Source organism: Phacochoerus africanus, chromosome 8 (assembly GCF_016906955.1).
Source record: "Phacochoerus africanus isolate WHEZ1 chromosome 8, ROS_Pafr_v1, whole genome shotgun sequence".
In the NCBI taxonomy this organism is placed as follows: Eukaryota; Metazoa; Chordata; class Mammalia; order Artiodactyla; family Suidae; genus Phacochoerus; species Phacochoerus africanus.
Window position 1 is genome coordinate 48,652,904 of NC_062551.1, and position 26,697 is coordinate 48,679,600.

A 26,697-nucleotide genomic window follows, 5' to 3' on the forward strand; every position below is an offset into this window, starting at 1 on the left:
GCGATATAAAGGAGTTCTTTAAATTCACCTGGAAGGGGCCCCACCTGTGAACAAGGGTTTCCACTGCAGCACTGGCTGTAACAGCAAGGAACTGGAAACCACCCGCATTCCCTTCCAGAAAGGACTGCTTGGGAGTTCCTGTTGTGGTGCAACGGGATTAGCAGTGTCTCTGGAACACTGGGATGCAGGTTTGCTCCCTGGCCTGACACAGTGGGTTAAGGATGACACGGTGCGGTGTGGGTTGCAGCTGCAGCTCAGATCTGATCCCTGGCCCAGGAGCTCCATACGCTGTGGGACATCCAAAAAGGGAAAAATAAGTACGTTTGGAGTTCCCTGGTGGTCTAGTGGTTAAGGATTTGGCACTGTCACTGCCATGGCTTGGGTTTGCTCCCTGGCCCAGGGACTTCTGTGGGCCGTGTGTGCAGCCAAAACAAAAATACCAAAAAGGACTGGTTAAGTCAGAGAGGCCATCACAGGTGTGCACGCTGGCCTGTGTGTACTTGTGTTCCTCTGGTTATACGCAGGCACGCACGCGTGGGCGTCTCCGCTCACTCACCCACATCTCTGAAGGGTTACTCCAGACATCGGTAACTCTGGCGGCCTCTGAGAAGGGGACTGAGGAGCTAGACTTGAGAAGAGAATTTTCACAACGAAGCCCTCTGCATCTTTGCATTTAGAGCCATGTGTATTGTATTTACAAAAGTGGTAGAATCAGAGAGAAAACCACACACCCCGGTGGGTCACAGCGGCTGGGGCTGGTTTGGGAGATTCACCCAATCACAGGGTAGGACACTGCGGAGCAGCTGAGAGGCCGAGGGGGAGGCGGCCGGCTCTGGTCTGTCTGGCAGCAGGCGGGGAGGGTGGGCACCTCTCAAGGCCCGAGGCCTTCCAGGGCTGCAATGCCCCCAAGAGCAAGCTGACAGGGGCCGCGGAACAGCACCCAAAGACGACTCTGGAAAATCTGAAGTCACTCTCCTAAGACTCCGCCCTCCCCTCTCCAAAAGGGCCCCGTTTCAAACCTGCACCGAGGCAGCACAGGGCGGGGACTAAGGGGCAGGGTCCTCGTCCCCTCCCTGACGTCACGCCCAGGGCCGCCGCCTGCCGGCTGGTGAGGACCTGGCAGTTCCTTCCCCTGAGGCTCCGTGAGGCACGACCGTGACACGACTTACCTCTCGATAGGCAGGCTTTTCATGATGAGTGAGCTCTACATGTTTCCGTATCACCTTAGTTCCTGTTACACATGAAGAAATTACCCCGTGCTCTTAAACTTAGTAACTGGAGCTCTTCCAATGAACCCTGGCTAACATTACACATGAGGTTGAACTTGAAGAAACTACTAGAGGAGAAGAAAGAGCTGAAGATCAGCAAGGAAAGCGTGGGCGCCTCCTTGTGGCCAGCAAGGAAAGAGCATGTGTATGTGTGTGTGTGCGTGTGTGCGTGTGTGCGCGCCCGCGCGTCCCCGTCCCTGCCCGTGCGCGCCTCCTTGTGGCCCTGACATAAAAGGGCAGCCTCTGGAATCTTCCTGACATCATTTGCGGTCCCTCTGAGGTCCAACCTCAACCAGTCCCACCAGGGTCTGGCCTGGGCCCTCACCAGGAGGGGGTCTCTGGCAGCTCCCCTACCACTGTCCCCTCCCAGCGCAGGCCCGCTGCTTGGGACAATGCTCAACATACAGTAGCCTCCCGATATAATGTTACTGAAAAACTAAAAATAATCCGATGATCACTCTGGCAAGACAAAAAACAGGTCTGGAGACTTTGACCGTGATGGATATACAACATGAATGTACCTCACGGCCCTGAAAAGTACACTTAAAACTGGTTCAGGAGTTCCCTTGTGGCTCAGCAGTGAAGCATTTGGCACTGCCAGTGCAGTGGCTCTGGTTATAGCTGTGGCACAGGCTCATAATCTCTGGCTCAGGAACTTCCACATGCCGCAGGGGTGGCCAAAAAAAAAAAAAAGTTTCAAGTGGTAAATTTTGTATTTTACCACAATGAAAAAAAAAAAAAAAAGATGACGTCTAACCTCTACCTGCTCTCCTGCTCAGCTCTCCTCTGGCCCCACTGACCACTCCTTGGCAGTCTCCTTATCAGACCCTGCTCTCTTTGTGGGAAGAGGACCCCACCTGCCTCCTGGGGCTCCTCCTCTCTCTGTGCCTTTTCCAGCCCCCAGTTTTGAACAAGCTTGTGAGCACCCCCTCAAGCTGCTCGCTCCGGCCCAGGCGGCCCCCCAAGCCCCAGCAGCCTGCTCACCTCAGTCAGCCCTGTGAAAGCTGAGCCCCCTCCCAACCCACCCCGCTCCTCAGATGCTCAGGCCCCATCCAGGCATGGCCCATGCCTCCCATCCTCCCCTCGACTTCCAGTCCATCCGGGGGGAGGATCTGCTGCCCCCTCTCTGGTCCACCTGCTGCCCTCCTCCCCACACCACCGCCCCACCCCATGCATCTCCCTGTCCCTGCCCTCCCACCGATTCAGCCTCCTCACTGTGGCCCAAGCCTTCTTCGTAAAAGGCATCAGGGCATCACTGGCCTGCTTCACACCCTCCCAGACTCAACGCTCTCGGGAGGATGTCCAAATTCCTCAGGCCCTTCGCTTGCTGGCTCGCAGGCCACACTGCTCTCCGCGTTCCCCGTCCCACCTCAGGGCCTCTGCCCGGCTGTTTCCTCTGCCGGAAAGCTCTCCTCCTGACTTCACACAGCTCAGCCTACAGGTCATCTCTGCCGAAAGGCCTTCTGACCCACGACACCTAAAGAGACCCTGCTCACATTTGCCGGTCCCTCCAAATTATTTATTTATTTATTTATTTATTTTGTCTTTTTGCCACTTCTAGGGCTGCTCCTGCGACATATGGAGGTTCCCAGGCTAGGGGTCGAATTGGAGCTGTAGCCGCCGGCCTACGCCAGAGCCGCAGCAACTCGAGATCCAAGCCGCGTCTGCAACCTACACCACAGCTCATGGCAACACCGGATCCTTAACCCACTGAGCAAGGGCAGGGATCGAACCTGCAACCTCATGGTTCCTAGTCAGATTCATTAACCACTGCGCCACGACGGGAACTTTTTTTGTCTTTTTAGTGCCCACCTGCGGCCTATGAAGTTCCCAGGCTAGAGACTGAATCAGAGCTGCAGCTGCCAGCCTATGCCACAGCCACCACAACGCCAGATCCAAGCTGCATCTGTGACCTGTGCCGCAGTCTTTGGCAACGTTGGATCCTTAACCCACTGAGCGAGGCCAGGATTGAACCGGCATCCTCAAGGACGCCGTGCTGAGTTCTTAACCCGCCGAGCCACAACAGGAACTCCCATTCCTCCAATTCTTTGGGCATTGTGATCGCCCTACCACCCGTCTCCCTGGCTAGAGAGGTCGGCCACGTGGGCAGGGGCTTGTCTGCCTTGCTCACAGATAGATCCCCAGATCCTACAACAGCCTGGCACAGAGCAGGGGTGCGGCGGTGAGCAGGTGAACGACCAAATCCACAGGCGCCCACGGTCTCATGGAGGCTGCAGCCTGGAAAGCCCCTCGCACACGGAGTGGCAGAAAAGGGGAGGCAGAGGGACAGAGGCCCTGCGGGTGCCAAGAAGAGGAGGGGGCCCTGGATGATGACCACGACCCTTGTTCCCATTGCCTCGGGGCCTGCAGCGCAGACGCGGCCCACATGTGCGTGGGGAGCTTGACACTCGAGACAGAGCCCCACCCTCCGGGGGTGCCCCCACCCACACTGGGCTTCCAGCCTGCACCCCACCCTGAAGGAGAGGAGAGAAACTGTTTCAAAGTCACAAAAATATATTAAAACAGCGGTTTTCTTCACTCTCGGCGCTGGCCTCCCTTCTCAGTGCCCCTTCCCCACTACCTGCCAAGCCTTTCAGGGGAAAAGGTGCCCAGGCAGGTGCCCCAGCTGCAGCCCAGGGCCTGGGGTGGTCCCTCCAGCCTGGGAGTGCGGGCGGCTAACAGTCTCTACAGGCTCGACGCCACCGCCGACGAGGGGGCCGCTGGGAGGCCGGAGGTGCAGGAGCGCCAGGCAGGACGCAGCGGAGAGTCGGGCCTTGCCACGGGGACGGAAAGCAGAAAAGAAATGAACAGAGTGAAGAGAGGGAGAGATGGACGTTAGAGCAGGGGGTGGGGGCAGAGGAGTGAGGAGAGGAAGTTGGGGAGTCAGAGACCAGGGTAAGGGAGCTCCCCCAGGTGACACCCACTCTGGGGACAGGGAGGCCCAGGAGGTGGGATCTGAGGCAGCGGATGCTGCTGAGGGGGCGGGTGGGGAGAGGGGGAGAGGAAAAGGGTGTCTGGCGCTTGGACAGGTAGAAAGGGGAGTGAGTCCTGCCAAGGCCAAGGTCAGAGAGGAGAGAACAGAGGACCGGAGAGAAGGGGAAATCCCAGAGCAGTAAGGCCGGGCCTCCAGGACCCTTTCAGACTCAGAGAAACCGAGCACCTGCCCAGAAAGCTCAGGCGGGCTGAATGCCTGAGGGAGACAAGCAGTGTCACCCAGAAGCCAGCAGTGGGGGGTGGCGCTCCCTGCTGAAGACTCTGAGCGAGCCAGGAGTCTGGAGAGGGGCCTGCGCCCCGCCCGTGGGCTAGAAGGTCCTGCGGCCCAGTCTTTTGAACACGCTCACAGTGCCCGCGTGGTCCATCTGGGCACCAAGGCCCTCGCTGGAGCTGTTCCCCCGGGGCCCCACCAGAGTCCTCTTAATGGTGACCTTGACTTCGGCCGAAGACTTACTCTTGGTGCTCGTGACCTGGCTGTCCTGGGCCTCGGGCACAAGGGCAGTCTTGCCCAGTCTCTGGATGACGCTGACTTTGGACAGGGGCTCTGGCTTCCTCTCCAGCCCGGGTCGCGAGGAGAGGGCCAGGCGCCGCAGCGTCGGGGTGGCAGCCGTTGGTGCTGAGCTGGTGGCCTTGGCTTTGACAGTCAGTGTGGGTTGGGGACTGGCTTTGGCTGGGGCCCGGCCTAGCTTCTTCAGGACCCCGGCATACTGCAGGACAGAGCTGCTGCTGTCGTTGTCACTGTCCCAAGCCAGATCCTCATCCATCTCTGGGGTGGCCCCCAGGCGGCTGAAGACTCCTGTGGGCTGTGAAGGTCAGAGACAGGACAAGTGAGTCAGTCAGTCACTCAACATGCATTTATGGAGAGCTGCCTCGTGGAGCTCGCGGCTGGGAAAAACAGCCATCCTGACATGCTAGCTAGTGGTGAGCCCTGAGAAGGCAAGTCTGGGGAGCCCAGAAGATGCCTCCTCTTTGCCTGAAGCTCGGGGAGGCTCCCTGGAGAAGGGACATCTGAAAGTCGAGAGGAAGTGAGTGGAATAAAGAGGGGGAGGGGCAGGGAAGACCATGAAGGTCACAGGTGAACACGGGTGAAAAGACCAATTTGGTCACTCACGCGGCAGACGGTCCCCAACTCAATACCCGGCCCTGTGTCGGGGAGCGCTGGGGACCCAGTGGTGACAGAGACAGGGGACTCAGGGTCCAGCAGGGACGACAGACCCAGCATGGAAATGGCACAAGGAATTCTCTACTTAAGACAGTTCTCAGGAGGAGAGGGCCGCGCTGGAGACCAGGCGCAGGGAAGCCTCTGGTCCCTGGGAGTCGAGGGGAGCCTCCTCGGGGGTATCAACGTCTAAGCTGGGTCCCCAGGGCAGAGCTGGCAGAGTAAACTGTGTTCTCTGGGTCCCCAAGGCAGGAACAGGGATCATATTTACTGCACACTCCCCATGTGCCAAGCTCTTCCCACGGCGGCATCTTCAAGCCACAGAGCCCAAGCGTCATTATCACACTCAGGATAAGATGTAGGAAGCAAGAAAAGCCAGAGCGGGTGCGACCCGGGGGCAAGGCAGGAAGTACAGCTGGGGAGCTCCGCTAGAGTGCATCAAAGGTGCCATTTAAAGATGCCTTCCACGCAGCAGACAGACCACGCCCGCCCTGCGTGTGTACCCCACTCGATCCTCGTGACCACCCTGGGAGGGGGGTTCTACACAGAGGGGGAAACTGACAGGCAAAGGGCTTAAGTGACACAGTCAAGGCGATGGCAGAGCTGGATCCACGCCAGGGGTCGGCAGGCAGGGGCAGGGAGAGCAGGCTTCATCCCGAGCATGGTGAAAAGCCTCAGAAGGGTTTCAAGGGGGGCGAGGGCGGGAGGCCTGTCCTGGGGGTGGCACACGGGAGCTGTGCAGAGACCAGCGAGGAGGCCACTGTCCTCTCTGGACAGGGAGAGGTGGCAGAGAGGCCATCAGACGCTTGACTGCCTGGAATGGGGGCAGCGGGACACCCGAGATAGGGCCTAGGGAAGATGCTGAGGCCAGCTTGGGGCTGTGGTGGTGGGAAGGGTTCAAGGGCAGCGTCCGGGGGTCCGCCGGGCCCCCGGGGCCTGAAATGGGGAGGGAGCTCAGGCGAGAAGACAGACGGGGAAACCACCAGTTCGGAGAAGGGCCCTGGGCCTGGAAAAGTGGGTGACTCAAGGTGAGGTGGATGTGGGAAGTGCCAGGAACAACATCCTGGGAGGACAAGAATTTGAGTCCCGAGTGGGTGCCCCATTTCCAACTCACTTTATTCCCTGTCGTCGTGTCTGCCTTGGTCTCGGCGCCGAGGCGGTCAAACACGGACGTCCTGTGGAGACCTAGGCGGGAGGTGAGGCCATCAGCCAGCGCCTGCCGGGGAGCCCCTGGGGGCCCAGGCCTGGCTGAGCACGGTGCGCACGGGGCAGGGAGCTATCGGTGTGGCCAGCAGCTCTGGCCCAAGAGGCTGGCACTGGGCCGAGCAAGGCTGGCGGTCTCTGTTGCCGGCCAACACTGATCTTGACCCCCATGCTTCGGACCGCTGGCCAACACAACACTTGCGGCCTTCACACCTCAGGACACATGCATGAGCCGTGTGCGCGGGAAGAGCTCTTAATCCCTCCGGTCCTTTCCCTCTTTTTTGGGTCCGTGGGCTTCTAAGAGGCTCTGATGAATGGAAATGAGTCAGCTCCTTAAATAACAGCCTAAACTGCCATCGATAGGAGAATGGTCATGACCGTATGATGGCGAAGTCCAACGGAAATGGAACATAGTTAAAAAGAATGAAGCAGAGCCACACGCACTGATGGGAAAAGATCTCAACAAAAAAGTATTGAACAATACATATCAGATGATGCGCTTTGGGCTTAAAAAGAAAAAGAAATGCCTAGATATATGTAAACATACAAAGAGTTGCATTAAAGTTCAAAAATGCTGGCCTGGAAAGGTTAACAATAGGTGTGGGAGGTGGGAGTTGGGGGAGAAAGTTTGTTTTTACCGTATATGCTTCTGCAACAGCTGAATGTTTTTCCAGAAGAACATATACAATATTCTGAAAGGAAGATCGCAAGGAAGAGCACCTCCATACTAACAAACCCCGACTCCAGACTGAATCTCTCTCTCTCTTTTTTTTTTTGCATTTTAGGACCACTCCTGTGGCATATGGAGGTTCCCAGGTTGGGGGCCTAATCGGAGCTGTAGCCGCCAGCCTACGCCAGAGCCACAGCAACACAGGATCCAAGCCGCCTCTGCGACCTACACCACAGCTCATGGCAATGCCGGATCCTTAACCCACTGAGGGAGGCCAGGGATCGAAGCCGAAACCTCATGGTTCCTAGTCGGATTTGTTAACCACTGTGCACAAGGGGAACTCCAGACTGAATCTCAACTAGAGTGCTCTGGCTCATAACAACAGTGCCTTGTGGTTGGGGCACGGTCACTCACTTAAGAGGTAGGCCAGCACTGCATCTGCAATGCCGTCCCTTGCGGGAGATGTGCCGCGGAGGCTACGCTAAGTGCAGGACCAGAGGGCAGAGGTGGTGATGCACTCCCCTCCACTACGGTCACCCTCACTGCACCCTTGGTCCAAGGCCCCCAGGATCCCATCACAGCCTGCTTCTGGGCCAGTGCCTATAGGATGTGACTAACCCTGCAAGATGCAGCAAAAGGGACACCGTCTCTGCCCCAAAGTGACCCCTGCCAGGACAGTACCTTTCGCCGCCTGCTGCTGCTCCAGGATTTTCCGGGTCCGGGGGGTGGTGCCTTTGGGCATGTTGATGATGTACTTGCCCTCCATCTCGGCAGTGACCCGGCGCCGCTTGGTGGGCACGGCCAGGCTCTCCTCTTCGCGGCGGGCCAGGGCTGCTGGGGGGGGGGGGATGGTAAGCACCTCCTGGACTGGAATGTTCTCCTGGAGTCGGGGCTAAATGCCCTGCAAAGGGCACAGATGTGCCCTTATCTTCATGTGTCCACATGACTTGAATCCCTTATCTTCCCAACGCCCTGTGGCCAATGACTAAAGCACCAGGAAACTCAGGGGTCTGGGCTCAGAGGGGTCACAGAAGGCTGTGGTGGGCCTCCCAGGCTCAGAGCAGTTCTGCTCCTGCCCCCGGCAGGCTCACCTTCCAGCCCAGCCTGAATGCCCTCAGATGGGGAAAGGCTGGTGGTGGAAAGGCCATCCAGGTAGTGGTTTCACATCTGAAATCTTTCTTCAAAAATTAATCGAGGAGTTCCCGTCATGGCGCAGTGGTTAACAAATCCGACCAGGAATGATGAGGTTGCGGGTTCGATCCCTGGCCTCACTCAGTGGGTTAAGGATCCGGCATTGCCATGAGCTGTGTGTAGGTCACAGACGCGGCTCAGATCCTGTGTTGCTGTGGCTCTGGCGTAGGCTGGCGGCTACAGCTCCAATTAGACCCCTGGCCTGGGAACCTCCATATGCCGCAGGAAGAAGCCCTAGGAAAGGCAGGAAGACAAAAAATAAAATAATCACGCTTCATACCTCCAATTTATGTGTAAGTTTCACTTACTGTGCATAAGTAAATTACACCTCAATTAGTTAAAAGAATCTTCTCAAAGGGGCTGAGGGGTGAGAGAGTCAGTCCCTCCCAGGCTCCCGTCTTTTCAATACTTTAGAAATGAATTCTAATTTTCCTGCTCATGGCACACACATCGAAAGGTCAGAAGGAGGATGACATACACGGCAAAAAGGGAGCACATGTGATGGGAGGCAGACAGGGCCTGAGGGCTGGACGTCCGAACAGCCAAGCCCCCTCCCTGGGCCTCAGTTTCCTCCTGGGCCAAGGTCACTGCTGTGAGGATGGGCCCACAGGAGAGCGTGACAGGGGCAGGACGAGGGCTTGGACGTCCAAAGGCCAGAGTGCCATCCCCAGCTCTCACAGGCTAAGACCTGGAAGAGGAACAGTGGCCAAGCCTGGAGAAGCCAGTGGAGGAAGAGGGCTGGGAGAAGGGACCCTCAGGAGGGGACCCAAGGCGGCGAGCGAGACATGAATCCACATGATGCAGGGCCGAGTGAGGCCACGTGGGAAGATGACTTTATTCATGGAACAATGGAAAGCCCTGGAAAGTTCTAGACAAGGGTGTGAAAGGATCAGATTGAAGGCTTTAAAGGATCCTTCTGGTGGCTTCTTTACCTTTGACCCCAGGCATCAAGCCCAGGGCCAGGCACCAGGGCGGGGCTCAGGGAACCTCTGTTAAAAAGACTGACCCGCACAGAGTCAACAATACTGCATCGAATACCTAAAAGTTTGTGAAGAGGGGAGATCTCCTGTCAAGTGTTCTTACCACGATAAAAACAAAAAAATACAAGAAGACTGAAGCAGCCTCAGTGGGAGAACCACTCAGAGACACCATCTCCAGGGAAGGTGTCACAGCCCCACTCTCCAGACATGCAACGTGAGGCCCGCTGAGGCGCAGTGACCTGACCCGCTGCGGACACTGCAGACACCCTGGGGCCTTCAAAGCACCTTGCAGCGCTGGGGACATGGTCCCGTCTGCCAACCGCCCCCCCCCCCCACCCCCGTCAACTCCCGAGTCCCCTTACCAGCAGCGGCCTTGGCGCTCTTTGCTGCCATCTTATTGGGCACAGTGACAGAGATCTTGGAGGTGCTGGTGTCTGGCCGCCTGGGGGGAGTGCCGGGTGGGGAGTCACGGTTCAGGCTGTTGGTGATCATTCGGGAGGCGGCTGCCAGGAGGGAAGAGGAGAGGCCAGTGGTGCAGGGCCCTGAGAAGGTCAGGCTGGGGAGGTGACCCAGGGGCTGAATGGGAAAGCAGCAGCCAGAGTTCCCCCGCGGCTGCACTGTCAAGACGGGGATGCTGGGAGTTGCCGCTGTGGCTCAGTGGGTTAAGAACTCAACTAGTGGAGTTCCCGTTGTGGCGCAGTGGTTAACGAATCCGACTAGGAACCATGAGGTTGCGGGTTCGGTCCCTGCCCTTGCTCAGTGGGTTAACGATCTGGCGTTGCCGTGAGCTGTGGTGTAGGTTGCAGACACGGCTCGGATCCCACATCGCTGTGGCTCTGGCGTAGGCCGGTGGCTACAGCTCCGATTCAACCCCTAGCCTGGGAACCTCCATATGCCGCGGGAGCCCGCCAAGAAATAGCAACAACAACAACAACAACAAAAAAGACAAAAGACAAAAAAAAAAAAAGAACTCAACTAGTATCCATGAGGATGCGGGTTCGATCCCTGGCCCAGCTCAGTGGGTTAAGGATCCTGTGTGGTTGTGCCTGTGCTACAGGCCGGCAGCTGGAGCTCCAATTCAACCCCTAGCCTGGGAACTTCCGTATGCCACTGGGGCGGCCCTAAAAAGAAAGAAAGGAAAAAAGAAAAAAAAAAAAAAAAAAACGGGGATGCTTGGGGTGGGCCTGCCTTCCCAGCAACCAGCCCACCGCTCCCTGCCCTGGGGGCCCACCTGTGACTGGTTCCCATCACATTTCTCCCATCAGTTTCCCACCCAACTCGGAGCTCTTCCCCGCTTCAGTACCAATGGGCTTGCTCTATCTTTCCTCTCCTCAGAGAAAACTCCCCTGACCACCCCTCCACCTCTACGACTTCTACCCTGTGCTATGCTTTCTTTTTCTTCATAGCCCTTATTATTACTTGACATTAAATCACACCTGTTTACTGGCGGACTGGCCCGCAGGCACGCACGCGCCATGAGGAGATAGTGTCGGTTACTGCCGTGTCCCCAGTGCCTACCGTGGTTTCTGGCGCCTCACAGGCCCTGAGCAAACATCGATGCAAAAGATGAACACTGTCTCGGACCTCCCGACACCCCTATCGGGCAGGATCCAACGCAAACCAATTTTAGAGATGAGGAAGCTGGGGTTCGGGGAGGGGGTCGCTCAGCCAGGGCCCTGGGCCATGTGGGTCTGGCTCCAGTTGGGCGGGGGCGAGAAAAGAAGTGACCTCTGGGGGGCGGGGGGGATGGTAGGGCAGTCAGGAGGGAGGAGCTGAGAGCCACAGCAGGCAGGCTGGCTTCCATCCCTTGTGTAGCAGACCCAGCAACACCGCTCTCAGCGAAAGCGATGGCTTCCAGACTTTGGTATTCTGTCCTACCGACGCCCGCCCCCCCAAAAGTCTTCTTTGTGCTCTCAAAGCCTCTGGATGTCCTTCATAATGACCCTCGGCATGGTTATAATTACATATTACTTGCTTTTTTTTTTTGGCTGCGCCTGTGGCATGCTGAAGCTCCCTGGCCAGGAACTGAACCCATGCCAGAGCAAGGACCTGAGCCACAGCAGTGACAAGGCCAGATCCTTAGCCAGCTAGACCACCAGGGAATTCCTCCCCTTCTCTTTTAATTTCTTATTTTCAACAGTATTTTTTTAATTCAATTTAATTAATTATTATTTTTTTTGCTTTTTTTTGCTTTTTTAGGGCCATACCTGTGGCATATGGAAGTTCCCAGGCTAGGGGTCGAATAGAGCTGTACCTGTTGGCCTATGCCACAGCCCCAGCAACTCCAGATCCCTGACCCACTGAGCAAGGCCAGGGATTGAACTCGCATCCTCATGGATACTAGTCAGATTTGTTTCCACTATGCCACAATGGGAACTCCCTGTTTTAATTTTTTTAACATGTTTTAAACTAAGACACTCAGAAGGTCTATACTGAGATAAGTACATACTATCTAATTTCATTTATATGGACTTGAAAGACTAACAAAACCAACCTAAGCTGTTAGAAATCAGGGCAGTGAGCGGGAGCTCCTGCTGTGGCTCAGAAGGTTAAGAACCCGATGGAGGGAGTTCCCGTCGTGGCGCAGCAGAGACAAAGTCTGACTAGGAACCATGAGGTTGCAGGTTCCAACCGTGGCCTCACTCAGTGGGTTAAGGATCCCACGTTGCCCTGAGCTGTGGTGTAGGTCGCAGACTCGGCTTGGATCCTGCGTTGCTGTGGCTGTGGTGTAGGCCGGCAGCTACAGCTCTGATTAGACCCCCAGCCTGAGAACCTCCATGTGCCGCAAGTGTAGCCCTAGGAAAGACAAAAAGACCAAAAAAAAAAGAGCCCAACGGAGTGTCTGTGAGGATTCAGGTTTGTTCAGTGGGTTAAGGATCTGGCTTTGCCCCAAGCTGTGATGTAGGTCACAGAAACAGCTTGAATCCGGCGTTGCTCTGGCTGTGGTGTGGGCCAGCAGTTCCAATTCAATCCTTAGCCTGTGAATTTCCATATGCCGTGGTGTGGCCCTCAAAAGACCAAAAAAAAAAAAAAAAGAAAAAGAAAAAAGAAAAAAAACTGTGGTTTTTTTTTTTGTCTTTTTGCTATTTCTTTGGGCCGCTCCCACGGCATATGGAGGTTCCCAGGCTAGGGGTCGAATCGGAGCTGTAGCCACCAGCCTACGCCAGAGCCACAGCAACGCAGGATCCGAGCCGCGTCTGCAACCTACACCACAGCTCACGGCAACGCCGGATCGTTAACCCACTGAGCAAGGGCAGGGACCGAACCCGCAACCTCATGGTTCCTAGTCAGATTCATTAACCACTGCGCCACGACGGGAACTCCAAATCTGTGTTTTTAAGTCAGCTTTAGGGTGGCTTATGAAGCAGCCAGGGCTAATTAATATGATTGTTAAATTTTTAAAGTATCATAAATACAGTTGATTCTTACCATTCAGATTCCAGACTTATAAACGCATTGGGAGCCTCAAAAGCAATACCTGTGGTGCTTTGCCGTCATTCAGACATGCACAGAGAGACAAAAAGCTTGAGTCACCCCACACACATTCCCAACTGAGCTCAAACAAGGCCATCCTCTGCCTTCCTGCCGCAGCTCTCACACTGTAATAGGTCTTAGTGCTGCGGTCTCTTTAGTGCTGTCCTCACTTTTGTGCTTCTCATTAGTGATCCCAGTGTTTAAAGTGGCCCCCAAGGGAGTTTCTGCTCTGGCGAAACAGGTTAAGGATCTGGTGCTACCGCTGCTACGGCTCAGATTCAATCCCTGATCCAAGAACTTCCATATGCCGAGGTTGTGGCCAAAACAAACAAACAAATAGATAAAATGCCCCCCACAATGTGTGTGTGTGTGTGTGTGTGTGTGTGTGTGTGTGTGTGAGAGAGAGAGAGACTTGGTCACTTCACTGTACAGTAGAAAATTGACAGAACACTGTAAACCAACTAAGACAGAAAAAATAAAAATTGCAAAGAATTTTTAAAAAATAAAATGCAATAAAATGGCCCCCAAGCATGATGACAAGGGGCTGTCTCGTGTCCTAAGTTCAAGAAAGCTGTGATGTGCTTTAACAAAAAAAAATAGGTGTGGTAGGTAAGCTTCATTCAGGCTTGAGTTTTAGTGCCATGGGCTGAGTTCAATGTTAATGAATCGACAATGTGTACTAAGTAATGTGTCTTTAAAGAGAAACACACATAAAAGAAGATTGAGTATCTACCAGATGATGAAAATGTTGTGACCAGAGGCTCGCAGGAGCCTAACCCCGTATCCCCTGGGAGCAGTGATTCAGCATTCACTGCTTCAGAGCTCATAGTGGCTTGCAGAACAGAATTACCACAAACAAAAATCCACCGTGTATACAGCCACTCTCTACCCAGTTTGCTTTTCCCTAAGAGAAGAGCGCCTCAGATGGCTTTGCTTCCACCCCTGCAAGCTGGAGGTGCATCCCTGTCACTGCTGGAGGCTAAGAACGGAGGAAGGAAGCCTGAGCAGACAGGACTCACCGCTAGAGGTGCCTCGGCGAGTCTCGCCTGGGAGGGGATTGGGGCCACAGGGCACCGACTCAGTGGCAGCTTTGCACATGTCCTATAAAAAGTAGAAATAAAAATAAGAGGTGCCTGGGTTACCAGGGGAACAAGAACATGAGGTGGGGGAAGAGGGGATCCAGAAATCTGAGCCAAACTGGAGGAGATCAGAGCTGTTAGAGAAGAGATTTCAGAACCTTTCACTCCTAATCATAAGAAAGCATCAGACAAACTCCAAGCAGGGACATGCTCCAGAACCCCGGACCAGTACTCTCCCAAACCGCAGAGGTCATCCAAAGCCTGAGAAGACCAGGAAACTGTCCCCAATCCAGAGAGAGTAAGGAGACATGACAAGTAAAGGCCACGTGGTATCCTAGAACAGAAAAAGGACAATAGTGGAAGAACTGATGACATCCAAATAGTCTGAGGAGTACACTAATAGCACACTAATGCCCCTTCCCTAGTTATGTAAGATGCTGATGGTAAGGGAAGCTGGGTGTAAGAAATAAAGAAACTTTCTGTACAATCATCAGGACGTGTCCACAAATTCAAAATTGGTCTCAAATTTAAAAGTTTAAAGCAAACACTTTGCTCGGCGACCTCTATGATACTCAGATAACGTCCCTGGCTTGAGAAAGTCCTCACTTGTCCTGGATGTCTTGTGCTGGATGATGGGCAGATGACGCTGCCCCTGGGAGGGAGGAAGCTATTAAAATTGAGGGGAATAACCCCAGTGGCCAGCACTTGGTAAAGGGGAGTGCCTGAGAGCGCGGCTCTGGGGCAAGTCGCCTTCTCAGTCAAGCGGAGGGAGAAGGAAATGAGCTAACATGTGTAAAGAATGAAGACAGGTCCTGGCACTTGGTGCCAGATACATGAGCTGGTAGAAAGCCGCAGCACCCCTATGCAGCAGGGGTGTGAGAAGCGCCTGCTTCAGAGGCTCGGGGAGGTGAAATCACCAGTCTAAGGGGGCTGTCAGCAGAGAGGCCAAGAATGGGGCAACCATGTTGTTGGCCAAGTCACCAAATGGGTCCCACGTAGGAAGCTCCCATTCTAGGAACAGAGAAGGGTCCTGGTAGGATAATTATGAGGAAGATGAGAACTAGAAATAATAGTCTTACAGAGAGCCTTTGCTGAGGCCCTGCGGTTCGTACCTTCCTAGAGCTTCATATAACTTAATACAACCTCGCTGCAAAATAGGTTTGCCTATGTGCATTCTACAGGTGGGGAAAGTAAGGTTCAGAGAGGTTAGGCAATGTGCCCAATGTCACAGAGCAAACAGTGGAACTGACCTCAGAATCCAGCTCTAACTGCCTTTGCTTCCAAGCTGCCTGTTGGCTCTGCCACTGTCCCTCCACCCTACCCTAAACCCAGCGACAGAGAGGTCAAGCGGAGCACCCACCTGGCGGTGCACCACCTTAGCATGCTTGAGGATGGCGATGATGTCACCCACCACGGTCACGCCCAGCTCATTCATGATCTCCTTGTTGAGGTCCAGCAGCATGCTCTTCTGGATCCTACAGGGGAGGGTCAACAGTGAGGCCACAAGTGGGCCAGCTCCGACTCCCCTCCTTTCCCCCACGTTCAGCCTGGCTCCCCTCAGCAGCCTTACCTATTATCCACAAACATCACGGCATAATTGACAGCAGGTCCTGGAGGAATGCCGGCTTCCTTAAAGAACTGGATCCACTCGGAAGTGGCTGGGAGGAGGGGGTCGGGGGAACAGGACTTGTTACTCTCATTACTTTCTTTAGAGAACAGCAACAACAAAACCACAATAGCAGCAGCTCCCACAAACTAAATGCTCATCAAATGCCCGGCCTCAGGTCTGAGTGCTCTGCACACGTGATGAAACTCAGCGGGCCTGACAACCCTGTGACTTCAGCAGCACTGTCGCCCCCACTTTGCCAGTGAGGAAACTGAGGCAAGGAGAGGCTGGGTGATTCAGCCCAGGCCACACTGCTAACAAAAAGTGGATTCCCCAAGGCCTTCTGCTTGCTGCTGTACTGCCCTTGTCCTCACAGCTCCGTCCTGCCCTGGAGTGTGCCCCGCGGCGACCAGCCCTGTGCTCGGCCCATGACTGTTTGGGGGAGCCAGGACTCTGGGTTTGCCACCCGGCTCTCCATGTGCAGGGGCAGGTCCTGAGAGCGACAGGATCTGCTGGTGGACAGGAAGAAGTGTTGCAGAGCCGGCCAAGGGGTGTCACCAAGCACCCCCCAATGCCCAACACACACACAGAGGAGCAGCCAGGACTCAGAGTAAGGCATGGCGTTTATAAGCGTAGGCTTTGGAGCACGGGTTCTAATCCCGGCTCTGCCATCTCCGGGCTGAGGGGCTGTGGACAAGGTTATCACTTGGTGCTTCGGTTTACTCAGCTGTAATTTTGGGGTAATGCGTTCAACAAGCGTGTACTGAGCACATGGCAGATGCCATGCCCTGGTCTATCACTGGGGATATAGCCTGGCACAGACAGAGTCCCTTCCCTCACAGAGCAGACATTCTAGTAATAAGAGTACTGATGCCCTTGGTCATTTTGCAGACAAAAGACCAAGTCTACATAAAGAGCTTTGAGTGCTGCCTGGCCCCGGGGACAGCCTCAACCCATGCAGCTGTTATTATTATTATTATTATTCTGCCACTACTCTACATGGAGCCGAGGCCAAGACCAAGCATACTCCACCTGTGTAGCTTTATTGTTTCCAAATTTGTTTCTTGACCTCTTGGCCAAGATCTTGCCTGTGACCTTCAAACTGATCCTGACCCATCAGGCCAGGTATCAGATAAGATCATTGGTGGAGTTCCCTTGTGGCTCAGAGGGTTAAGGATCCAGCGTTGTCACTGCTGTGGCACAGGTTCAGTCCCTAGCTTGGGAACTTCCACATGCTGCAGGAGCGGCCAAAAAAAAAAAAAAAAAAAAAACCCACCACAAACCACTGGATTGCACACTTTAGTGAACTGTATCTCGATGAAGCTGTTAAGAGAGACAAGCACCACAAAGATTAGGAGTAGCTAACTGTCTACAGCAAAGTCAAGGAACTGCAAAAGTCCCATGTCCAGCCCTCACCACCAATCTGTGTCCTACTGAAGAAGAAACATGCTGCCAAGTAACTAATCATAAGCACCAGCTATAGGAGTTCCATCCTGGCTCAGCAGAACTGAATCCGACCAGGAAACATGAGGTTGAGGGTTCCATTCCTGGGCTTGCTCAGTGGGTTAAGGATCCAGGGTTGCTGTGAGCTGTGGCTTAGGTTGCAAGATGTGGCTTGGATCTGATGTTGCTTGGCTGTGGTGTAGGCCAGCGGCTACAGTTCTGATTCAACCCCTAGCCTGGGAACCTCCATATGCCATGGGTGAGACCCTGAAAAGCCAAAAAAAAAAAAAAAAAAAGGCACCAGCGGTTAAGATGCACCTGCATTTCCACAACACTAATTTGGTGGGCCACAATGTGTGTCTTGGATTCAAAGAGGTATTGCTTGCGATATACATCAGGAGACATGCTCTAGAATACTCATGGCAGCTTGTCTGCAACAGCCACAACCCAGATACAACACCCACTGACAACAGCATCCACACACAAAGGGAGGTGGCTCACCCTTACATGGTAAATACTAGAGAGCAGCGCAAAGGAAAGAACTCCCACTACCCATGGCACCACGGATGACTCTCAGACATGGCCCTGAGCAACAGAAGCCAGATGCGAAAAGAACACAGGGCACAAGTTCATTCACGTAAGTTCAAAACCAAGTCTACACAATAGGAATGTTTTCACTAGCGGGACAACTATGTAGAAGGGTAAGGAGAGGAGGTCCCGTTGTGGCGCAATGGAAACAAACCTGACTAGCATCCATGAGGACACAGGTTCGATCCCTGGCCTTGCTCAGTGGCTTAAGGATCCAGCGTTGCTGTGAGCTGTGGTGTTGGCCAGCAGCTACAGCTCCAATTCAACTCCTAGCCCGGGAACCTCCATATGCCACAGGTGCGGCCCTAAAAAGACCGAAAAAAAAGGGGAAGAAAAAGAAATGTAAGGAGAGATTCTCACAAAGAGGAGAGAGTGATTTATTTATTCCACCTGGAGGAGGGAGGGGTTGTGATTAGGGAGGAACCCTCAGGGGGGCAGGTAATCTATTTTTTGACCTGGATGGTTAGAGGGCAGTTGTTTATGGATTTATCTATTTATTTATAAGTTTTTTTGGCCACAGAGTGTAGCAGCCTGGTCTGGGATCTCAGTTCTCAGACCAGGGATTGAACCCAGGCTACAGTGGTGAAACCACTAAGTCTTAACCACCAGGCCACCAGGAAACTCCCAGGGAGTTGCTTTTTAAAACCTTTTTTTTTTTAATTTTTAAATTTATTTTTGCTTTTTATGGTTGAACACTAGGCATATGGAGGTTCCCAGGCTAGGGGTCCAATCGGAGCTACGGCTGCCAATCTACACCACAGACATAGCCATGCCAGATCTGAGCCATGACTGCGACCTACACCACAGCTCACGGAAATGCCGGCTCCTTAACCCACTGAGCGAGGCCAGGGATCGAACCCACAACCTCATGGTTCCCAGTTGGATTTGCTTCCGCTGTGCCATGACAGGAACTCTAAAACCTTTTTTATTAATTTACACACACAAAAACACACACAAGTTTGACAGATTTTCATAAACCAACACACTCATGTAACCAGGAAATAAAGAAATAAAGCATTTCCAGCATCCCAGAAGCATCCCCCGCCTCACATTCCCTATGTAGTCACTTCTCCCTGCCTTGCAAGGGCAGCCGACACCTTTTAGCGGCATAGATTGATTCTGCCTGCCTCTGTGCTTTACATAAATGCAATCCTAAAGGAAGTACACCGACGTTTGCTTTTTAATTGCTCTTCTGAGCACACAAATATGTTCTATGTACTTTTCTATGGGTACAAATCTCCAAAAATGTAAAAGCTACCAGCTAATCTCTGTGCTTTGGCAAGCCCCAAATAGAGAGTTTAAAAAGAGAATATGTTGGAGTTCCCGTCGTGGCGCAGTGGTTAACGAATCCGACTAGGAACCATGAGGTTGCGGGTTCGGTCCCTGCCCTTGCTCAGTGGGTTAACGATCCGGCGTTGCCGTGAGCTGTGGTGTAGGCTGCAGACGCGGCTCGGATCCCACATCGCTGTAGCTCTGGCGTAGGCCGGTGGCTACTACAGCTCCGATTCAACCCCTGGCCTGGGAACCTCCATATGCCTCAGGAGCGGCCCAAGAAATAGCAATAGCAACAACAACAACACAAAAGACAAAAAGACAAAAAAAAAGAGAATGTGGTAATAGGCTTGTGAGAATAACAATAGCTAACATTTGTGGAGAACTGCACCCAAGATTTTACACACAATAAACTCTTTAATCCTTCCAGCATCCCCGGATGCTGGGCGTGTTAGTATCTCCACCTTATGGGTGAGAAAACTGAGGCTCCAGAGGACACGTGGGGGTTCTGCCGGACTTCAGAACTCAAATTCTTCACGGCCCAACTAGGCTGTCAGGAGGCCAAGGCACAGAGATGAGGCAGCAGGCCCTGCGCAGGCCCTGGCCCTGCCTCCACGATCCTCAGGGCACAGCTGTTCCTGCCAGTGACCGGCCCTCCCTCCCCCACCCCATTCCCTCACCAAGGTCATACCTCAAATAGGGCAGTGGGGAGAGGGGGCCCCCTGGAGAGAAGACTCACCCATCGTCACTGAGACCATTGTGGCCCTGGCCTTGATGCTGCTCCCTGGAGCCTGGAGGAGAGAACAAGGGGAGAGCGCCCATGAGTGGCCGCAGGCTCCGGGTCTGTCCCTTCCTGGCTGCCCGTCCCTCTGTCTGCCTGCCTGCCTGCCAGAGGCGAGTTCCTGGGCTGGGGGCTCACAGCCCAGGAATAGCCTGGAGCAGCTGGCAGGAAGTCAGCCTGGAGCAGAGCTGCCACCAGAGCAATCACTTCTGCCTGGGACAAGGCTCAGGGAGAGCACATGTCCACAGCTCCATTCCCACACACCTCAAAAGACTCTAGAAGAAATGATAATTATGTATGTAATGGGATCCAAGCATTAGCTCATGCTATGCTGGTAATAATTCTGCAATATAAGTGTATGAAATAAATACTTTGTACACCTAAAAAATTTTTTTAAATGAAAAAATAAAAAGATTCTGGCTGGAATAAGAGGAGGACAGAAAAAAGACACCCCATACCCAAGACCTGAACCATAAATACCCACTCGTTCATCCATTCTAAACCTCTTTCCTGTAAAACAATGATTCTTCAATAAAATTTAAAGCAAAGCACAAGAAACCTCTTTCCTGAGAACCTACTTGGGGTGGAGAGGTGGTGAGGGCAGGGAACAAAACCCCAGAGCTCGGCATCTAGGTGGGGACATGGGACGGGGGGAGAGAGTAAACAAGCAAAACCGTTGCCTCTACCGCGTGTCAGAAAGCCTTTGGCGTCCGGAGGAAACGCAGGGGGCCCGGGCCGGGAAGGCTGCCGATGCTAAATGGGTGGTCAGGGAAGAGCTCGCTAGAGGGACAGGCAGAGAGACCTGAAGGTCAGGGACGGGGCCACGCAGTTTTCCAGCGGAACAGTGTGCCGGGAGGAGGTGCAGCAAGCGCAGGGCCCTGAGCTGGGGCCCATCTGGCATGTCTGTGGGGCAGCAGGGAGCCCGTGGGCAGTGGAGTGAGTGAGGAGGCCAATGAGAACAGCGGCCGGGGCGGGGTGCGGGGGTGAGGGGGTGTCCCTGGGGCACGAGTCAGGAGGGGCCCCAGGGAAGAAACAGAAAACCAATTTTCACTCAGATAAGATCGGCAGGTGCCAGAACGGTATTAAAGACATACCAGCACATAACGGAGATTTTCTCCTAGACGTTAATAGCAGTAATTTTTTTTTTTTGTCCACTTTTTAGGGCCACACCCATGACATAGGGAAGTTCCCAGGCGAGGGGTGGAACTGGAGTTACAGCTGCCAGCCTAGACCACAGCCATAGCGATGCCAGATCCGAGCCTCGTCTGAGACCTACACCATAGCTCACAGCAACACCGGATCCTTAACCCACTGAGCGAGGCCAGGGATCGAACCCGAAAGCTCATGGACACTCGTCAGATTTCCGCAGCGCCACAACGGGAACTCCCTGAGTCCCATCTTGATGTTATAACAGAGATGGTAAAAGATAAGGACTGGAGAACCAGACTTGCAGGGTTCAAATCTGGCTCTACCACTTACTAGCTATGTGACCTTGGCGAGTTACTTCACTAGCCAGGCCTCAGTGTCCCCATTTGTAAATTGGAATGGCACAAATATTACCTGTCTCAGAGAACCGCTGCGGGGCTAGATGAGTTTCTATGTACAAGGCACTTGATTAGGAGTTTGCAACCAGCAGATGCAAACTATTATCTAGAGGGTGGAGAGACAAGGTCCTGCTGTGTAGCACAGGGAACTGTATTCACTCTCTCGGGACAGACCAGAACTGAAAAGAACGTGAAGAAGAATGTATACACATACACGTATACATATAAATACACACACGTGTACACCTGAATCGCTTTCCTCTAAGGTAGTAACTAACACAATATTGTAAATCACTTCAATACAATAAATTGTTTTTCTTTTCTTGCTTTTTTTTTCTTTTTTTTTTAGGGCCGCATCTGAGGCTTGTGGAAATTCCCAGGCTAGGGATCAAACCGGAGCTGAAACTGATGGCTACACTACAGCCACAGCAACTCGGGATCCAAGCCACGTCTGCGGAGCCCCTGTCGTGGCACAGTGGAAACGAACTGGACTAGGAACCTGAGGTTGCAGGTTTGATCCCTGGCCTCGCTCAGTGAGTTGAGGATCCGGCGTTGCCATGAGCTGTGGTGTGGGTTGCAGACACGGCTCGGATTCTACAATGCTGTGACTGGTGAAGGCCGGCAGCTATAGCTCTGATTTGACGCCTAGCCTGGGAACCTCGATATGACGTGGGTGCGGCCCTAAAAAAAAAAACAAAAACCGAGCCACGTCTTCGACCTACACAGACCTACGTCTGCTACAGCACCGGTTCAACCGCTACCTTGGGAACCTCCACATGCCATGGGTGCGGCCCTAAAAAGAAAAACAAAACAAAACTCCTGGGATATTAAAAAAAAAAAAAGGAGTTCCTGCTGTGGCGCAACGGGTTTGGCGACATCTTGGGAACACAGGTTGGGAACAACAGGTTCGATCCCCAGCCCAGCACAGTGGGTAAAGGATCTGGCATTGCCACAGCTGCAGTTTAGATCAAGACTATGGCTCGGCTCTGATCCCTTGCCCAGGAACTCCATATGCTGCAGGGCAGCCAAAAAAGAAAAAAAAAAAGGTCCCAGGCCAGGGATCAAACCTGCACCACAGCAGCGACAGTGCCATATTCTTAACTGCTAGGTCTGGATACATTGTCTACACCAGAGTCACAGCAACGCGGGATCCAAGCCGAGTCTGCAACCTACACCACAGCTCATGGCAATGCCAGATCCTTAACCCACTGAGCGAGGCCAGGGATCAAACCTGAGTCCTCATAGATCCTAGTCGGATTCGTTTCCTCTGCACCATGATTGGAACTCCCTCTAGGGAGATATCTCTTTTCTTCTCTCTCTCTTTTTTTTGGCCATGAAGCGGCAGGTGGAAGTTCTCAGGCCCAGGGATTGAACTTGCACCACAGCCGCAAACAGTGACAATGCTGGATCCTTAACCCACTGTGCCATGGGAGAATACCCTGGCCTGGGAACTCCCCCATGCCTTGGGCATGGCCAAAATAATAATAAGTGTAAGAATTTTTTTAAAAAGTCACTCGAGGAGTTCCCATCGTGGCTCAGTGGTTAATGAATCCAACTAGGAACCATGAGGCTGCGGGTTCGGTCCCTGGCCTCGCTCAGTGGGTTAAGGATCCGGCGTTGCCGTGAGCTGTGGTGTAGGTTGCAGACGAGGCTCGGATCCCATGTTGCTGTGGCTCTGGTGTAGGCTTGGCAGCTACAGCTTGGATTAGACCCCTAGCCTGGCAACCTCCATATGCCATGGGAGCGGCCCTAGAAAAGGCAAAAAGACAAAAAGAAAAGAAAAGAAAAGAAAAAGTCACTTGAGAGTAGCTGGTGCATAGTAAGTATTCCAGAAATGCCGGCTCTTCTTATCCCCCAGCGCCCCCCAGCCTTCCCTCCAACACCCAAGTGTGTGACCTGCCTCCCATTCTTTACACACAAGGTCTCTTGTGCCTGGGATGCTTTCTCTTCCTGTCTTCCTGACAAGCTCTCCTTCACAGTGCTCGGCTGCCACTGGCTTTGGGACACCTTCCCAGAGTCCCCAGATGTGGGACTCTCTCCTTTGCCCCAACTCAGGTGATGAGCATGACTGCAGGCATCACTCCACCCTGCACTTGGCTCCTAAGCTCCCTTTTCCAGTCTGAATTTTACCGCTGCAGAAAAAGAACACAACCAGCCTGTCTCACAGAGCAAGGCGTGGAGAGGCTCCCATAAGTCAGACACAAGGACAACATCTCACATCCCAAGCACTAACTTATGCACCAGGACCAGTGCCAGGCATCACGCTGATGCCTCACAACCTGCTCATGAGTGAGGACTATAATTAGCCCCATTTTAATCAATGAAAAAACCGACTCATTGTGGTGCAGTCATTTGCCAAGTCCCATATCTAGCAAGCAGCTTTACTAGGATTCAAAAACAAGTTCTCCCTGATCGCAATGCTCATTCGGTAGCTCCTGTCGAAACGTTTCCATGCCAGGCACTGAGTGTGTACACATCTCAGCAACTCCTCACAACCACCAGCAGTAAAAGAAGAAATGATCTCCCAGTTACAGGTGAGAGTGGCAGGTCCGAGGTCACACAGCAAGTAACTGCAGGGCCAGGATTTGAACCCAAGTCAGTCCCATGGCTCTGATTAACACTGGTCAAGGGATTACCATCAGGCAGGCGATGTGGTCTGTCTGCAAAGTTTCAGTTGATACTTACTAGACGCCTTTACGTACTGGTATCCTCCCACCACAGCCGCAGAATTCCCTGCTGGACTCAATTTCCTCTCGCCACCATTAAAAGCCCATCTCCAGCGCTGACTTTCTAAACAGTGAAAATTATATAACATTAATAATAAAGAAATGATAGGGAGTTCCTGTCATGGCGCAGTGGTTAACAAATCTGACTAGGAACCATGGGGCTGCAGATTCGATCCCCAGCCTCGCTCAGTGGGTTAAGGATCTGGCGTTGCTGTGAGCTGTGGTGCAGGTCGCAGACACGGCTTGGATCCTGCATTGCTGTGGCTGTGGCGTAGGCCGGTGGCTACAGCTCCGATTTGACCCCTAGCCTGGGAACCTCCATATGCCACGGGAGCGGCCCTGGAAAAGGCAAAAAGACAAAATAATAATAATAATAATAAAGAAATGATAGCTCCCAAAATTCAAGTAATTACCATGCACCAGATTCCCTGTGCTAAAGTCCATAGGAGGTGTGGCTCCAAGTCTCAATTTTACCACTTCCTGATTCTGACTCTGGGGCAAATGGCTTAACTGTTCTGGATCTCACTCCCTTTGACGTTAAAATAAGAATGATGGAGGAGTTACTGTACATCAGCTATACTCCAGTTATTAAAAAAAAAAAAAAAAAGAATGATAGGCGTAGAGTTTCTGTCGTGGCTCAGTGGCAACAAATCTGACTAGCATCCATGAGGACGCAGGTTCGATGGGTGAAGGATCAATGGGTAAAGGATCTGACGTTGCCGTGAGCTGTGGTGTAGGTCACAGACGTGACTTGGATCCTGCATTGCAGTGGCTGTGGTGCAGGCCAGCAGCTACAGCTCCGATTCAACCCCTAGCCTGGGAACCTCCATATGCCAAGAGTTCTGGCATAAAAAGATTAAAAAAAAAGACATATCTGTTCTTTTTTTTTTTTTTTGTCTTTTTGCCTTTTCTCGGGCCACTCCCGTGGCATATGGAGGTTCCCAGGCTAGGGGTCCAACCGGAGCTGTAGTCACCGGCCTACACCAGAGCCACAGCCAACGTGGGATCCAAGCCACATCTGCAACCTACACCACAGTTCACAGCAACGCCAGATCCTTAACCCACTGAGCGAGGCCAGGGATCGAACCTGCAACCTCATGGTTCCTAGTCAGATTCGTTAATCACTGTGCCACGACAGGAACTCCAAAAGTATCTGCTCTTAAAGTGCTTAGTGGAGGTTGAATGAGTTCATAAACACCCAGCCCTTAAAACAGTGCTCAGCAGTTACGCTTATGTGCATTAAGTAAAATAAATAAATCTTCAGTGAGCTAGGGAAAGGGGGGGACAGTCATTGAGCTGATATCAGTCATGTTCAAAGTGTGAGCTGAGAACAGAGTATAAGATAACTTGACAGGGTCCATGGGATCTGACAACATGGAATCACACAGTGTAAGTTTTCAATTCTTCCAGGTTCTGTCTACAATTTAATAGACTATTCTGCTTCCATTGGTGTTCAGGTTGTTTTCCTTCTTCTCACGCCAGCAATGCTACTTTTCCATTAGGAAAGAACACAAATTTTCCTTCTCAATTGAACTGACTGAAGGAAAATGCATCCGTGGTTTTAAAGAAAATGGAAAACCTAACACAATGGGATTAAGCAAAACTGATCAAATATTAAGTGGCAGGGGAGTTCCTGTTGTGGCTCAGCAGTAAGGAAACGAGTAGTATTCATGAGGACATGGGTTCAATCCCTGGCCTCACTCAGTGGGTTAAGGATTGAATGTTCCTGTGAGCTGTGGTGAGGGTCGCAGACTCAGCTCAGACCTGGTGTTGCTGTGGCTGTAGCGTAGGCCAGCAGCCACAGCTCCGATTCGCCCTCTGGCCTGGGAACTCACATATGCTGCGAGTACAGCCCTAAAAAGACATAAGAAGAAAGAAAAAAAGAATGGCAGGATGTCAATTTGCCCAACTCCAGTTTCCAAGTTTTGCCATCTTTTAGCTTCCTCCTCCTCTCTACATCCTTGCAAGTCCCATTTACACCAGTGACTCTGAGAATCATTACTAGCGTCTCAATCTTTTGAGCTCCTACTTAATACTGTGTCAGGCCCTGTGCTAAGGACTCAACACGCACATTTCATCAGCATCCTCACAGTGATGCTATGATATTGAGACTATTAGCCCTCACTGAAGAGACAAGGAAAATTCAGTTCAAACAGGTGAAGATATAGGTCCACGACCACAAAGTGTAGTTAGGACTTGGGCTGAAATCTGTGGCCCCCAATTTCACACTCCCACACCTTGATTTTCCACACCAAGCGCAAAGATCATCAACAATAATAGTATAGTAACGAACTGAGCAGTGTGCCAGGCGCTGAACTAAGGAGCTCCGACATGCACGAACTGATTTCTCACTACAACCCATAAAGAAGATGCTACAGTCAGATTCTGACCCCCATTCTACAGAGGAGGAAACTGAGTTTCAGAGAAAGAACTCGCTAGTCCAGAGCCGTACAGCGGCGCCAGGACTGACTCCGGAACCCTGGACGCCATTCATCCCCACCTCACCCAGCCCTACCCCATCACCCGCGGCCCGCGCCTCACCTGGCCCTCTGGGCACGCGCCCACTCGCGCCACCCACCTGCCCGCCTGCCCGCCTGCCCGCCCTCCCGGCGGCGCCAACTGTCAGACCCTCCTCCCTTGGCCCGGCTGCCCGCCCCGGAAGCGCCGCCCTCGCCGCCGGAAGCCGGACTCACCCGCTCGCGGCTTCTCTAGCCCGCTG

At 53.0% G+C, this 26,697-nt stretch overlaps 2 protein-coding genes across 7 annotated transcripts in view; both read right to left on the reverse strand.

The window, feature by feature from the left end:
• Positions 1-1,273, reverse strand: part of AKT2 (AKT serine/threonine kinase 2) — a 61,355-nt gene extending 60,082 nt beyond the window's left edge. The window contains exon 1 of the mRNA XM_047793996.1: positions 1,170-1,273. The gene's annotated coding sequence lies outside the window, so the exon portion shown is untranslated. The remainder of the gene's footprint in view (positions 1-1,169) is intronic.
• Positions 1,274-3,764: 2,491 nt separating this feature from the next.
• On the reverse strand, positions 3,765-26,689 carry C8H19orf47 (chromosome 8 C19orf47 homolog). 6 transcript variants are annotated; one of them, XM_047794342.1, is made up of 10 exons: positions 26,672-26,689; positions 23,938-24,042; positions 19,667-19,718; positions 15,589-15,676; positions 15,379-15,493; positions 13,959-14,040; positions 9,828-9,968; positions 7,976-8,128; positions 6,536-6,606; positions 3,765-5,065 (listed from the first exon to the last, which is right to left on the reverse strand). In XM_047794342.1, exons 3-10 carry the CDS (start codon positions 19,683-19,685, stop codon positions 4,571-4,573), a joined length of 1,164 nt encoding a protein of 387 aa, XP_047650298.1. In that variant the 5' UTR covers positions 19,686-19,718; positions 23,938-24,042; positions 26,672-26,689; the 3' UTR covers positions 3,765-4,570. The 6 variants fall into 6 exon arrangements, with proteins under 6 accessions (XP_047650298.1, XP_047650297.1, XP_047650296.1 ...); XM_047794341.1 differs by lacking the exon at positions 26,672-26,689 and adding an exon at positions 26,520-26,655; XM_047794340.1 differs by lacking the exon at positions 26,672-26,689 and adding an exon at positions 26,557-26,601.
• Between the last annotated feature and the right edge of the window lie 8 nt (positions 26,690-26,697).

Excerpts from the sequence above, each read along its gene's own strand:
- C8H19orf47 (XM_047794342.1), bottom strand. Across the intron at positions 15,494-15,588 it reads GTGATGTTTGTGGATAATAG|GATCCAGAAGAGCATGCTGC; the intron begins GTAAGGCTGCTG and ends CCTCCCCTGTAG. Across the intron at positions 5,066-6,535 it reads ACACGACGACAGGGAATAAA|CCCACAGGAGTCTTCAGCCG; the intron begins GTGAGTTGGAAA and ends TGACCTTCACAG.